The sequence below is a fragment of the Columba livia genome, chromosome 27 (genome assembly GCF_036013475.1).
Source record: "Columba livia isolate bColLiv1 breed racing homer chromosome 27, bColLiv1.pat.W.v2, whole genome shotgun sequence".
Classification (NCBI taxonomy): Eukaryota; Metazoa; Chordata; class Aves; order Columbiformes; family Columbidae; genus Columba; species Columba livia.
Window position 1 is genome coordinate 4317087 of NC_088628.1, and position 14780 is coordinate 4331866.

At 54.8% G+C, this 14780-nt stretch overlaps 1 protein-coding gene across 8 annotated transcripts in view; it reads left to right on the forward strand.

The window, feature by feature from the left end:
- PIP5K1C (phosphatidylinositol-4-phosphate 5-kinase type 1 gamma) overlaps nucleotides 1-14170 on the forward strand; it is a 51141-nt gene extending 36971 nt beyond the window's left edge. For 2 of the 8 annotated variants that reach the window (XM_065042391.1, XM_065042397.1), the window contains exons 9-18: nucleotides 200-283; nucleotides 760-808; nucleotides 1770-1854; nucleotides 2167-2328; nucleotides 3259-3400; nucleotides 3693-3725; nucleotides 7298-7402; nucleotides 7668-7800; nucleotides 11749-11832; nucleotides 12213-14170. In XM_065042391.1, coding sequence (XP_064898463.1) covers nucleotides 200-283; nucleotides 760-808; nucleotides 1770-1854; nucleotides 2167-2328; nucleotides 3259-3400; nucleotides 3693-3725; nucleotides 7298-7402; nucleotides 7668-7800; nucleotides 11749-11832; nucleotides 12213-12215 — 880 coding nt within the window. In that variant the 3' untranslated portion in view covers nucleotides 12216-14170. Of the gene's footprint in view, nucleotides 1-199; nucleotides 284-759; nucleotides 809-1769; nucleotides 1855-2166; nucleotides 2329-3258; nucleotides 3401-3692; nucleotides 3726-7297; nucleotides 7403-7667; nucleotides 7801-8294; nucleotides 8342-9550; nucleotides 9626-11748; nucleotides 11833-12212 lie in introns of all 8 variants that reach the window. The other 6 variants (XM_065042398.1, XM_065042393.1, XM_065042394.1 and 3 more) reach the window with 6 other exon arrangements.
- Nucleotides 14171-14780: the final 610 nt, after the last annotated feature.

Here is a 14780-nt window from a genome sequence, read left to right on the forward strand (position 1 = left end):
GGCGACACCCTGTGTGCGGTGGCCGGGGTCAGTAGGTGACCTCCCCCGGTTGTGCGCAGCGTGGGTGTGCAGGTTCTGCCCGGTGTCTGATCACACCGGAGCGCTCTGCTCGGAGCCGCCGTCCGCCCTCCCGCGCGGCACGGGCCTTTACAGCCGCGGTTTTGAGGCTGCACTCACTGAGGTTTTGTTTCACCCGCAGGATGGGAGGAATCCCAGCAGTGAATGGCAAAGGAGAGCGTCTCCTGCTACATGTAGGAATAATAGATATCCTTCAGTCCTACAGGTAGGTAACTCTGCAATTGTCTATCCTTTAAGTGTGTTACATCTATTTTAATACTGAATGGAAGCAGGAGGATTTTCCTCTCCTGAAGAGTTTGCTACTGAACGGGCAGGCCGCCGAACGCCGTCTGGCAGTACGTGTAGGGGGCTGTGGATTTCTATCCTGTCCTCAGGACACAGAGCCATTTTTCTAAGCTATCCTGAGTTGCTCATAAATAAGTTTCCTGTCTCCGTGCCTAGGACGGGCAGCGTAGAAAGGTGATTTTCTGCCCCCTTCCAGCCCAGCTCCTCCCACCCTGCGACCGCAGGACCCCGTGTGCTCAGCCGACCTCTCCTGCTGGGGGAAAGCTCTGCTCCGGGTGAAGGAGGGATCACGAGCAGCTCTGCGATCTCTCCTGCGCAGGCTGTGAGAGGTGGCTTAGATATACACTGTGTGCCTGAATCTCTCTCTTTTTCTCTCCACTTCTCCCCTGGCATTAGGTTCATCAAGAAGCTGGAACATACCTGGAAGGCCCTTGTCCATGACGGGGTGAGTGTCGGCGCAGGCAGGAGTTGTCCAGCATTACCTGCCTTGGCGTCGTTTACACGAGTTGGTGCCGATTACCTTGCTATTTATAGAGCCTGAACTGGCACAGCTGAAGCTGATGAAAGGACTAGTTCTTGTCTCTCGTGCCTCCACAGCCGTGTAGCGCCGCTTGTTCCCAGTCAGGTTTTGTTGCTCACTCCACCTCCTCGCGCGCTGAGCTGTCGTGCTCCCCGCTCTCCTCCCCTGCTCCCATCTGTCATGTTCCGTTCCCCGGGACACCGGGAGCTGCACACGAGGCGCGTGCGCTCGGATGCGTGTCGAGGAGCCCCGCGTTTGCTCTCTTTGGTGACTGTGTTTCCACTCCAGTAAGCAATCTGCTAATAAACCCCTTGGAGGGTTTCCTTGCTGTCTTGGCTCCCGCAGCAGCCAGGTGCGTGTTTACAAAAGAGCAACTTTGGATGGGCAACTGGTTTTTGGCATTGCATACCTCAGCTCCTCTTAAATAGTAAGGCAAAGGAAGGTGTAGATGCCAAGTCATAGTAGCACAGTCAATCATCAGAAGCAGAGACAGCTTCAGTTTTACTATTTTAAACAAGAAGTGCAAACCCTTTTAAAGATAAGGAGACCCTTGGCCGAGTTTTGGTGTCCAGGTGTGCTCTGAAGGCCAGACAGCAAAGCCAGAAGGTTTGTAATCAGGCCAATACTTTAGAAATCCAGGAAGTCTACAAAGGAATAAAATCACCAAAATCCATTATAAAATTACAGCAAGAATATAATCAAATGCAATCAAATCAAAGGCTTCAGGCTTATTTATAGCATTAATCAGATCATTTCAGTTAAGCCTTTCCATTTTAACACTCTGTCAGTGCTAAATGTTGGAATAAAAAAGACTGCATCGCTCGTTACAGAAATTCTGCCTCGAGGGATAATTTCAGAATTAAACAATTGCTTCTTGTGTTTATAGGACACGGTGTCGGTACACAGACCCAGCTTTTACGCAGAGAGATTCTTCAAGTTCATGACCAACACAGTGTTTCGAAAGAATTCCTGTAAGTACCTATTCCAGGAGCCGCTGCCCTGCGGTGAGGGAGAGGCAGAGCCTGTGTCCGTCTGCAGGGCTGGTGGGCCGCTCACCTGGAGCACACAGGCTGGGGAACAGCAAAGCCCTGGGCTTGTCAGGACTCGCTTTGTTCTGCTCGGGCTCCCAGTCCGGAGCGATCCCTGCAGACCGACTCGGGCTCGGCCTTTGGAGACGGCGCGTGCGTGTGGCGGAGGGCACAGGCCTCTCATTGCGAAGGGAAGAGTGCTTTGGTGTGACTGCAGTTAGTAATTTCATCTTCTCTTTGACTCTTCTCACCCAGCTCTGAAGTCGTCTCCCTCCAAGAAAGGGCGCAGTGCCTTGCTGGCTGTGAAGACGGCCGGTCCCATGGCTGCGCTTTCCGCCAGCCAGCTTCCCTCGGAAAAGGACGACACACAGTATGATCTCCGTGCGGCCAGGAGCTACCCCACGCTTGATGACGAAGGTAATGGTCTTGTTTGGTGGCTGATGGTGGTGTGATTACCCTCTCTCTCCAACCAGTTCCTTAGGATCCTCCCCTGTTCTCGGCGAGCTCCCCACTGTGCACCAGCCACGTATTCCTTGATGAATAGAGAGCTCTTCATCGCAGGTCTTGCTGTGCTTTGCAGGTGCTAAACTTAACCAGGACAGGGGAGAAGGTAAGAGTATGTTGTTTTGTCACAGGACAAGCAGGTAGTTGACTCGGGAAGCAACGCCTCTGCATCAAAGACAACCAAATCTCTTCTTCGCAGCACTGTATGGTTCTGCAGTACAAACGGTTGCTTGTGGCACTGCTGCAAGGCAGCTGCTGCCAACTGGCACCAGTAGTCGCAGCCCGAAAGCAATCAGAAAGTTACATTTTCCACCCTTAAAAAAGAAAAAATGAGAGAGGGATCTAATGACAATGTTTGGACAGTTACTAGGGCAAGATCTTGCCAATGAAAAGATGAGTGGCTTGATTCTGTGCCGCCCTTTCATCACGTCCACCTGGGCTGGATGTTTAGGTCCGTGCTGAAGGACAGGCTCCTCGAGCACGGAGGTGTGCAAAGCAGTGAGCATTCGGTTCGTCTCTTCCTTCACTTGGATATTGAGCTCTGGCGATCCAAGCCTTTAATCTGGCTTTGGTTACCAGTGAGACGTCTTCACTGGCGTCTCCTGGAGCACTGTCGTGCTGGACACGGTGCGTACGGGCTCTCCCTAGAGGATGCCTTGGGCGAAGCTGTTGCGTTCATCAGCCCGGCTCAGCTTCTTGCCTGTTAGTGCTTTGAAGCGACCAGTCCCAGTGGATGGTTGATGGTGGAACAGCCTCACACGGGGCTGCTGTCGGTCAGGTGTCGGTGTTTGACCTACTCATGTTTTTCTTCCTGCATCTCTCCTGCCCTCCGCTCCGGGCCAGCAGGCAGGCCAGACCTGCTCCCCTGCACTCCTCCTTCCTTTGAAGAAGCCACCACGGCCTCCATAGCCACCACACTGTCTTCTACATCCCTCTCTGTTCCCGAGCGATCCCCTTCGGAGACCTCTGAGCAGCCCAGGTACAGGTGAGGACAACGCTCGTCCCCCGCGCCTGCTGGAGTCGAGCTGCTGCCGTTCCCCTCCGTGTGCGGATCTCGGCAGGCTGCCCTATGCTCTGGAATGCTAATGACCGATTTTAATTAAATCTCTCCTGGGAGCAAGCAAACACAGCTTTGATGGGATTAATTATTGCTAGGAGAAGTGTCAGCTGTTAAGTAGAACATCTCCCTCATGGGGTGGGGGTTACACTGAGGGGCAGTGTAGGATTTCTGTCTTAAATCCCTCCTCAAACTCAACTGTTGTGGTTTCTCTCTGCAGGAGGCGCACACACTCCTCAGGGCAGGATGGCAGGTGAGAAAAGTGTCTCATCTCTTGTTGTGCTGCTGCACAGACACCTCCTCACGTCTGTCCCTGTGCTGAGGTCTCTCCGAGGGCAGCACGTGAGTCTCGGCAGCCCCGAGATTTTGGCATGGTTCTCTGCAGGATGAGCGGCTTCCTGCAATCAAACGATCCTTATTTCTCACACAGAATTTTCCTTTTAAGCAGATCTTTCAGTGCTTTGCGAGTAATCTTAAATATTACCCCTGTTATTTGATGAGAAGAGGGACAACCAAGTTGTCCAAATTTACCCACCCAACCAGGACCAGCACTGGGAAGGTCATTTCTGTCCCGTCTGGGTAAGTGAGCCTTAGCAGCAGGAACATTCCCCCCCTGTGCATTTGCTGCACCCGGGTGCAGCAGCTGTGAGCATGGGAAAGGGATCTGATTTTGTGAGGTGCTGCGCAGCCTCAGTCCCCGGAGAAGCAGCTTCAAGCGTTTTCAGAAACTCGGGTATTTGAGGCTGTTTCTTTTTTTTCCCCTCCGGTGGCGATAGGTGGCTCAGAGCCAAGGGCAAGGTAGGACAGAAATCCCCTACTGCATAGGGATGTCTGGATTTAGAGGCTTGTATCATATAATTATCTTGCATATTTTTGCACTGGTAATAATGACCCCATTGCCTGTGTCAGTGGGATCTGTGTGAGGGCCCTTCGTTTGCTGCTGGCTCTGCCCTCGCTTTCCGGGACATCTTGTGTTGTAGGCGCTGACTCTGAAATGCACATCAGAGCCAGAGGAGCTGCTGGCCAGGCTGCTGTCCTCTGTCCCTGCAGTCGGTGTCTGGTGCTTTAGAGGAAGGCAAGGGCTTTGAAGATGAGGGCTGGCACCGTCTTACAGACATCTCCCCTCGTTTGTAGTGTTTAGTGATGAGCTGAGCTTCACACCACATGCACTGGGAAAAAAATCCCTTTCTGTGGTATTTCTCATTGAAAATCACAGAATGGTTTGGGTTGGAAGGGACCTTAAAGGTCATCCAGTTCCACCTCCCCTGCCATGACAGGGACATCTTCACCAGCTCAGGTTGCTCAGAGCCCCGTCCAGCCTGGCCTGGGATGTCTCCAGGGATGGTTCATCTACCCCCTCTCTGGCCAACCTGGGCCAGGCTCTCACCACCCTCAGGCCAACAATTCCTTCCTCATGTCCAGCCTGAATCTCCCTCCTTTAGTTTAAAACCATCACCCCTTGCCCTGTCACAACAGGCCCTGCTCAGAAGTCTGTCCCCATCTTTCTCATCAGCCCCTTTTAAGTCCTGAAAGGCTGCACTAAGGTCTCCCTGGAGCTTCTCTTCTGCAGCTGAACACCCCAACTCTCTCAGCCTGTCCCCCAGCAGAGCTGTTCCAGCTCTTTGATCATCTTCATGGCCTCCTCTGGACTTGCTCCAGCAGCTCCATGTTCTTCTGAAGTTTGGGGCTCCAGAGCTGGACCAGCACTGCAGGGCTGTCAGCAGAGTGGGGAATCCCCTCCCTCCACCTGCTGCCCATGGGGTGGGGATGCAGCCCACAATTCGATCAGCTTTCTGGGCTGCAGACACACATTTCTGGGTCATGTTGAGCTTCTCGTCAAACAGCACCCCAAGTCCTTCTCCTCAGCACTGCTCTCAATCCCAGCCTGGATTTTTGCTTGCGATTGCCCAGACTCAGGTGCAGGACCTTGCACTTGGCCTCGTTGGACCTCAGGAGATTCACATGGTTCCAGCTCTCCAGCCTGTCCACGTCCCCCTGGATGGATCCCTTCCCTCCAGCATGTTAACCACACCACACAGCTTGGTGTCGCTGGCAAACGTGCTGAGGGTGCACTCGATCCCACTGTCCATGTCACTGACTGACACGTCAAGCAGCTCCAGTCCCAGAGCCGATCCCTGAGGAATGTGACTCATCTCTGGTCTCCACCATCCAGCCAAGTCCTTGTCTATCGAGTGGTCCATCTGCGCAATCCACGTCTCCCCACTTCAGAGACAAGGTTGTCATGCGGGACAGTGTCAAACGCTTTGCACAAGTGCAGGGAGATGATGTCGGTTGCTCTTCCCTTGGCCACCAACACTGTGACCCTGTTATTGAAGGCCACCAAATTTGTCAGGCCCCATTTGCCCTTAGTGAAGCCATGGTGGCTGTCACCACTCACCTCCTTATCTTCCATGGGCCTTTGTGTAGTTTCCAGGAGGATCCGCCGTGATCTTGCCAGGCACAGTGGTGAGACTGACAGGCCTGTAGTTAAATACCTCTGGATGCTTCACGTCACTGAATCTTGGTAGATTCCTGGCACTGGAGGGCAAGGACCTGCTTGCTGTTGATTTGCAGCACCTGTTGAGGTGTCAGGGACTTGAGAAGCACCTCACCTCTGCCGAATCCCCTGTCTGAAATTGCTGGAAATCAGAGACTTAAACTCAGGGACCATTTGGCAGCGACCTGACGTGCGTTGCCCCCGCGGTGCCTCCTGGCGGGTGCTGCTGCCGGACGCGGCTGCTCGTCCAGAAACAGCTCAGGTGAACCGTGTGCTAGAATGACTGTCCCTGCACCACCCAGGGAGCTCAGTGACCTGGTCACAAGTAGATCTGTCTGTCACAGATTTGCCACAGCTACAACCACCCCACAGAAGTGTGACCTTCTTTGCTTTTTGCCCAGTTTCTCCGTCTCCGGTGCCCGTGTCTCAGCGCGCCCTTTCCAGGGGAGCGGGAACCTGGGTATTTGCAGAGCACTCTGTGATCCCCTGGTGAAACCCAGCGCAAGAACAAAGTTCCTAAGGCATGAATTTACATTCTTGAGCTGAAATGCAAAAGCCCTTGTGCAATTTGCGCAAGAACACGTCACACCTCTGATTATTCCTCCGGGTTTCTGGGATCCACCCCCGCCAGGAGCGGAGCAAGAGCCCAGCAGGGAGCTGAGCAGCGCTCCCAGCACCAGGCAGGACGGTGCTGCTGGGCCCGGAGCCCTCGGCTTGGCAAGCCCTGCTGCTCCTTCCCATGAGGACTATGGAGCCAGCCCCGCTAGCACAAGCAATTACTTTAATAGCACAAGGTATTAAATTGAAGACTGTCACAAACAGCTCCTGAGCGTGCAGATAAATCTGATGTTAACCCTGGAGCGTGCCTGAGCAGCTTTGGTGCACTGGGAGTATCGGAAGAGGTCGGAGGCTTTGGCCCTTGTGTGGTTGATAGATAACTCTGGGCTAATCCTGGACACAGGTTTTCCCCGGAGGCCAATTCTCCTCTGTCCTCCCATACTCCATTTGACACTGCCTGTCTTTTCTGCAGCACTGGCTAATTAATCCCTTTCCTCTTGTCCTCTTTTCCTGCCTCGTTAGTCTGCAGCACTGCAGTCTGACAGGACTGACTCTTTTGCCTGGGATTTGGGGTTATCCGGCTCCTTGGTGCTGGGCGGATCGACAGCTCGGGCTGTGCCGGGAGCTGGGGCAGAGCAGCAGGCTCGCTCCTGGGGGAGCTGTGGCCTGACAGGCTGGGCTGGCTCAGGACTGATTCAGCCTGACCTAAAATTGAGGACTCTGCTTAACTAGTGCCCAGCTGAGCCTTTGGGCCTCTCTTTGGTTTCCAGGTCACACGAGGAGGTGCGGGTCGAGGAGGAGCTTCAGCAGATCAGCGTCGAGCTGGAGCCCAAGTGTGACGTTGAGATCGTAGCTCCCGAAGAAGATGACAAAGAGTGAGTGTTCTGGAGCACTAGGCAGCTTTGCAGAGCCCTGCCTGGTGGCAGCTTGTGCTGGAGGCTTTGTAGGGCACCAGCTCTCCTGGAGAGACGGTGTTTGCCCAGACCGTTCAGTGGAGCTGAGCGCTGCTGCTACCAACCTGACTTGATCTTTCTAGATGTGACAGCAGAGTGTCTTCAGCTCCTTTACAATAAATCATAGTCTTGTTTTCTCCTTTTCTGATTGCAGCGACTAGACTCTGTGATTTCTTCCCTTCTCCAGGGAGGCGGCTTCTTCAGCCTGTGCCATTGTAACGTCCACAGCCACAATAGAGGTGGAGACGGCCAGCCAGGCCTCCGAGCCAGCCAGCCAGGCCTCGGATGAAGATGACGTGCCAGTCACAGACATATACTTTGTAAGATACCTTCTCTGCCTGGCTTCTTAGGGGTGTGATGGAAAAGGTTGGATGAGGCTGTAACAGTCTCGATTTCAGGCAGTCAGGTGCAGGGCAGCGTCTGCCCCATGTTGAGCACCTTGAGATCTTAACGCTGGATGGGCTTTGAGTGCAGGGAACTGGGTTAACCCTTGGAGAAGTCAAAACGGCAGCTGGTGGGGCTCAGCGGGTGGCACGGCTGCTGTGGATGTAGCTGTGGGTGTGCTGCTCTGCTGCCCAGCACACGCTGGAAGGGGTTATCTGGGCCAGCGTGTTCACTCCTGGGACAAGCCAAGGTGAACGTAGGTGCTGCTGAGAAGTAGAGAAGGAAGAACTGAGGTTCCTCCTTCCTCAGGCAGAGCCTGGCTGCTTTCCTGAGCACAAACGTGCCATGGTGGCCGAGGGCCAGAAGGGAGGTGGTTGCAGCGGGGCTGACCTCTGGCTCTGCTCAACTCTGGCTTTTCCTTTCCCTGCAGGCAGCTGCATTAGGTGGTGCAGTGGAAACCTAGTGCTGAGCCAGGGAGTAAGTGAGGGGGTTGCTGGTTGGCAGCAGAGTGCGGTGGAGCCTGGCGCTGTGTTCCTCTCTCAGCTCGCGCAATGTCTGAGCAGCTCCTGCTGACCAGAGGAGAGCTTTTAGCAACATGTCCCTGCCCTGTGGATTCCCAGAGCAGAGCTGAGGGTCTGACGCGGGGAGTTTTCCCCGTGCCCAGCCGCTCAAACCTTCCCATTAAAAGAGGTGCCCAGCCCCTCCCTGCTCTGACTCGTTTCTGTTGGTTCTGTGGAGATGAGCTCCTTCAGGCACAGCTAAAACCGGCATCCTTTGCCTCTCCTCGTGCTTGCGTGACTGCTGCAGAGCTGCTCACTCCTTGCCGAGTCATTGCCAGGCTTGCGGGAGCTCTGGAAGGAATCGGCTCCATTTTAAAAGCTTGTCTGTTTGGGTTTTTATGCATGCTGTTCACAATGCAAACAGCTCCCTCTAACACTGGCTGCTCTTTCTTTGCCTGTGGATGGCAGCTGTGTGCAAGCTGCCTGCAGATAGCGCCTGCTCCACCGGCATATGTCTTCCAGCAAGGGTCAGCTCCTTTTCCTCCCTGTCCCTGGCCATATGGACTCCCCCCGGCTTGAGGGGCGCCTCTCTCTCCAGAGGAAACCATATGTTTGCAGTCTGTGCTCACAGAGAGCGTGACTGACTGCTCATCAGCATTTCATACTTCATCTAAGTCCTTGAGTTTTGCATTAAATGTGTGTCGTGTGCTGTGGAGTGTTTCTCACTGCTGGGATGAAGGGAAAAGCTGATTTGGGTTCTCCCGGGTGCTCTCCTTGGAAAAGCGCTTGAGCTGGAGCTCAGGTGGGGCGCACCGGGGCGCAGCAGGGCTGGGGCCCAGCAGCTCCTGCAGGAGTGTTGAGGAGCGGCGGTGGTGAAGCGGTGCTGTGTGCAGAGGATGATTCGGCAAGTCCCGGGGGACTGTGATCTGATCTTTGGACGTCTGCTCCTGAAAGGAGAGTTGTACAGTTGTACACCCTCCTGCTCACCCACAGGAGGATGAAAGTGCAGATCCTGCGGCAGGGCACGGGCGCTGCTCTCCCCACGCACGGCTTTCCCGCCCGCTGATCCGTTCAGCCCTGGAGTTGCCCAGCCCCTTGTTTTTTGCTTTCTCTTTCATCCTCTCTTTCACATCATCCTTTTTTCCTCTGTTTGCTTTGTCACTTCACCCGCCCTGGGGCCATCCAGTTCACGGATGGGAGGTACTGGATTTACTCTCCCCGCCAGCGCAGACTGCGAACCACCTCGCGTTCCTCTGGGATTGTAAGTGAACAGGCCAGCGCGTAGGGGAGCAGAGCTGCAGCTTTGAAACACTGGGGCCAGCGCTCCCCTTCTCTCGGGTGCTGTGGCTCTGGACTGTGTGGCGATTCGGAACCAGCCCAGCAGAAACCAGGGAAGCAAATCGAAATCACACAGCTGGATCTCCCTGTGGGGTCTTGCAGAGACGTGTGCTCTGCCCTGCTTTTCTGCCGGCTGGTGACGCAGCTCCTGCCGTGGGAAGGGCTGCCGTGTCTCCCAGCCCTTAGACAAACACAGGCACCAGACCTGGCCAGAAGGCAAAGGCACCTGAGCCTTTGTAGGTGATGTTAAGCTCAGCTCTGTTGGGCCAGGAAGCCAGACACGGTTCCAAAGAGACCATTAAGATGTTTTGAAACTGCTAAAAATCCAGTTGCAAATACAACCGTTTAGGCTTGTGACTTGTTGTCTTTCTGGTGGCTTGGGACAGTGAGCAACTCATAAAGCCAAAGGAGTCAGGTGCTGCTGCTGGGTCAGGTGCAGTTTCTGCCCTCCAGCCCTTCTCAACAGCACCCGTGTGCTCTGTGAGCAGTGAGGGTTTTCCTTTCCGAAAGACACAGGGAGGCAGTTGAGTGTTTAGGGCCTGAATCCAGGTCTCAGGCTGCTGTTAGTGTTTCATTTCTCAGGCTTTGGGAGAGCTGGAGTCCTCCGAGGGCAATGGCAGCGCTGTCGTGGCCTCGGCACAACGCTTTGCGTAGCCTGGTCCTGGCAGCACCCTGTGCACCAGGCGGGTTCTGGGGGACACAGGGGCACAAGGATGGTGCTGCACTGATGGGGGCAAATGGACAGCGCCTCCTGCCCCTTTGGCCGCCCCAGCACCGGGAGGGTTAATACCAAGCACCGGATGCTCCTTTATCTCCCCGCTGGGTTTGCAGCTCCCTGTATTCTCTGAGGCTCCAAAAGAGGCAGCTGGAGACTGTGGTTCAGTCAGGATGGATGAGAAACAGGATGTTGAGCTTTCCTGTGCCTCTAGCAGAGCCCTGTAAGAAGCTCCAGGCAAGAGTTTCTCTTCCTTCCTTCCTCCCAGCAGTCTCTGCTAATGCAGCTGCAATTATCGAGGGGGTTCAGCATGCAGAGCCCAGTGCTTCAAAGCTCCTCTGCCGCCTTGTAGTTTTTTGTACGTTGTAGACTGTTGCACTTGGTTCCCAGGCTGGGAACCCCCCCAGGCTTCTTCCAAGCACCCAGTTCCATTTCTCTTCCTTTGCAAACCCCGAGCTGAGTCCAAGGGGCAGTTTCCTCTCTCTGGGAGCGCCTCTGGAGTCCAAAGAGCCTGTTTGCAGGGGAATTGGGTCCCTCGGCAGTGCTGGAAGCAAACGCCAGCGCCTGAGCCCGCCTGAGCTCCCCTGTGCGGTGTCAGCAGCAGACGCGTGTTCTGTCACTCCAATACCCGGTGCCATAAGCTGCTCCCTTGACACTCATTCCCTTCCCCCTCATTCTTTCCAAGATCCTGTTGTGTCTTGCCTCCTTTGTTGTGCTTGTTCCCATCACCCCGCTGTCCCCAAGACTCTCACCAAGAACTGTTTCCTTTCTGTGGCCACCATCCACCACGGTCTAACCCACCCGCCTTGCTTGGCCCACAGGGAGGGGGAAGGCACAGCAGGCCAGGGCAGGTTTCCCTGTAAAAGCTTCTGAACACCAGAGATTCCAGCGCGTAGCTGGGGGGGCTGGGAGCAGGAACCGGGAGCTGTCCCTGCCCGTAGGTAAGTCCCTTCCCACAGCTCTTGGTGATGCTGTTGCAGGGAACTGAGGTTTCCCTGGCATCTCAAAAGCTCTACCAATCTGTCCTGCAAGAGCAGAGGTTGTGCCGTCCCCGGTGCAGCTGGAGCAGGGTCCAGTGTCAGCTGCTGGCACCCATCCCTGTGCCAGCTGCAGGCGCAGGTACGTACTGAGGATGACGATGAGGAAGGTTCCTCTGCTGAGGGCTGGCACTGAGCTCCTTTCTCTCCCTCCAGGTGAACAGCTGTTTTTACTGTATTGTTTCCTACTCTTTTTATTTTCTCCTTTTATTTTTGTTCCTCTTCTCTCCTTTGCTCCCTGCTCTGCTGCTGCTCTCCTTGCATTCTCCCCGCCGTCTCTGGCCACTCTGGCAGCCGACAGACGAGAGGAGTTGGGTTTACTCCCCGCTCCACTATAGCGCTCAACTCCACTCTGTCTCCGATGAGGAGAGCGATACAGTAAGTGTACAGAAACGTGTGCTGGGTGCCCGCGGGTCGAGGGGGGAGCTGGCGCTCCCTCTGCACGGTCAGCTTGCAGAGGGGCCCGTGCGCAGGAGGGGGCTCCCGCATGGCTACGGCAGAGCCGGGCTGCGTCTCGGATCAGCTCCGCGCCAGCGGGCGAGATCCGCAGGAGCAGAGATTCCGGCTGCGCAGCGAGGGTTGTGGCTTGCTCCAAATCCTTTGGTGCCGTGGAAGCTTTGGGGAGCTGAAGTTCTCCAGTCGTGTTGTCGTTACTTCTCTCTCTCACGCTCGTTTTGATTCTGGGGAGCTGACTGGGCTCAGGAACGGGCGCAGGGTGGGTGCTCGGGCATTGACTCTCTCTTCTCTGCCTCTTGCAGTAATCTCTATGCAGACACAGAAGCCCCAGAGAGCAGCGATTCCCTCTGCAGGTCGATGTGTTCCCTTTTCGTTGATGCAGCCGTTCCAGTGGGATGGGGAAGAGCTTGCTGACACCAGTATTGCTGCACTGCAGGATCCCGGGCACTGCGTTTCAGAACAGAGCAAAACTATAACCATCTATTTCTACTTATCCCAGACATGGGCAGCAAAGAAACCACCCGCTCACCCACAGCTCCCACTGGAGACATCCAGCTGGGTGTAGAGAATCCTGGTAGTAACACAGTGTTTTCTAGACGTGCACTACCGTAGCTACCTATCCATGTGTGATACTGTGAACCTTTTTAATTTTTTAATCATGTATTTATTTCTTTTATCTTTGCACAGAGACAGCACAAATGTGCTTTTTTTAAACATTTAGTTTACTGCACTTTTTTTTTTCTTTGTTGTTGTTGTTGTTGTTGTTGTTGTCATATATTTGTGCATCAGAAAGGAGTTTGAGACCTCACTGGAGAATTGGTAGGAGCACGTTGCTGGGGATGGCAGGGACCGGAGTGGCTTCATTTGAGGCAGCAGTGTGGTCTGATGGAGTCAGGAGGTTTAAGGCTGTCCAGACTCTGCCACGGTTTTGCCAAGTGACGTCAGGCAAGTCATTTAACCACTCTGTGCCTCGGTTTCCCCTGTGCTAATGGGTGTACAGTACCCACTTCCGTTAAAGCACTTAAACCTTGGGATGAACGGTGCTATGTAAATGCAATGTATTAAAGGCCATTGAATAGAATTGCTCCCATGTTACAGTAGTCCAAAGTAGCCATGCCAATTTACTTGGATTCAAAAATCACTGGTGACTGGTCTTGATCTGTAACACTGCGGGGAAGCAAATGATTCCTGGCGCCAGCGACGTGCTCAGCTCGGCTCTCCTGCGGACGTCCCCACGTGCTGCACCGCAGCGTCATCCCGGCCCCCCCTGCCCGCAGCTCCGGCTGAGCGGCTGCCGCGGCGCTGCCGGCACCAGGCACGGGCACGGACAGATGAGAACTGCAGCTCCGGGAACCGGCCGCGCTTGAGTGCGAGTTCCTCCGTCTGCCCAGCCCCACGTGTGGCTCGTCCGGACCCGCAACCCGCTCGAGCCACGTAGCGCCTCGCATGATCACGGGTGTATCCGCCTGCCCGGTGCTCGGCGGTCACAACGCTGGGTTTGCACGTGTCCCCCGTACCTCAGGGCAGCCGGGGAGGCGCGTCCGCGCACTCTGGAGGAAGAAGCCTGGTGCCCTGTGCGGGCGGTGGGGTGTTCATGGATTCTGTTGGACAAAAAGCTGGGTGACTGGCATGTTGCCTGTGGTAACATCTGCTGTTGGAAATTGCTGCTTCGGATGTCTGAGACGGTTTGCTTTTCGAGGGCTGCAGACTTTGGGCGAGAGGATTTGGTGTCACTGGGTGCGTTCTGATCAGGCTCATCCACCTGTCAGTGGGACACACACACAATAGCGTTGTCTTGAACTCTGCAATCCCATCCTCATCTCCAAGAGAGAAGAAATCAGTTAGACCAGAGGGAGCCAGGTCTTATTAATGTGTTTTACAAGCCTCACTTGATAAAGAGCGTCCAAATCTCTTTATTCTCATCACAATCTTCAGACTGTCCTTGGGATTCCTTGTGGAGGAGTGAGGAAGTGGGACCGTTCTCTCGGGGCACAGTCCCCCCGGTCTGTCTGCACAGCAGCACTCGGGATGGGTTAATTCAGGCCCCAGAAGGTAATTGAGCTGATGGGAAGCTCTTCCCCTCTGCAGCGTGTTGAGGATCTTCATGAACTGATGTTTTCTTGCCTAGAAGTACAGGACCCAGACTTCCCCGCTTACCTGCAGATGCTGTTCTCGTGAGCACAGGACGGGGATCTTGCAAGCTGCTGTATTACGTGTTTTCTTGTATTTACCAAATAATCCATCAAAAGTCTTTCAAGAACCTCTCCCCTTTCAGTTGCTACCTTGTTCACCTCGTAGTGTTGCTCCGTGACCCCCATGCTTGGCTGGGAAATGGTCCCTGACCCTGAGCGCCAGGGGGGCTGGGCTGAGGGGGAGCGGGAGGATGCGGCCCTTCCAGCCTGACCTGCGCTGGGCTGCACGCAACGGGCTGCAAAGCGCTGAGAATTCAGCCTTTGGGTTTTTCTCCTCCATAAGTGTACGATGCCTTGTGTAGAGAGGCCAGAGGGAGCTGCAGCTTCAGCCGCTGCGCTGGAGGAGCCCGGGAGGCTGGGCTGCCCTGCGACCACCGTCCGTGTCAGCTGGTGGGTTTAGTCTCCTTGGGTCTTTCCAACCAACTGCAACCAAGCATCTGGGTTAACATGGTTTAAGCATCATGGGGAGACTTTATTCCTTCCCCTGTTTCTGGGTGGTCTCTGAAGCTGCTTGGCCTCTGCGCAGGGAGCGCCTGCGTCCCCTTCGGGGGGTATCTCTGTGAGTGAACTTTGCAAGCTGGAGCGGTGCTTGGGCCCAAGAGATGTGGGGAAACCCAGACCCTTTGCAGTGTGTTCATTCCATGCACCATCTTTCCTCAAGTGTTTGGGCTTTTTGAC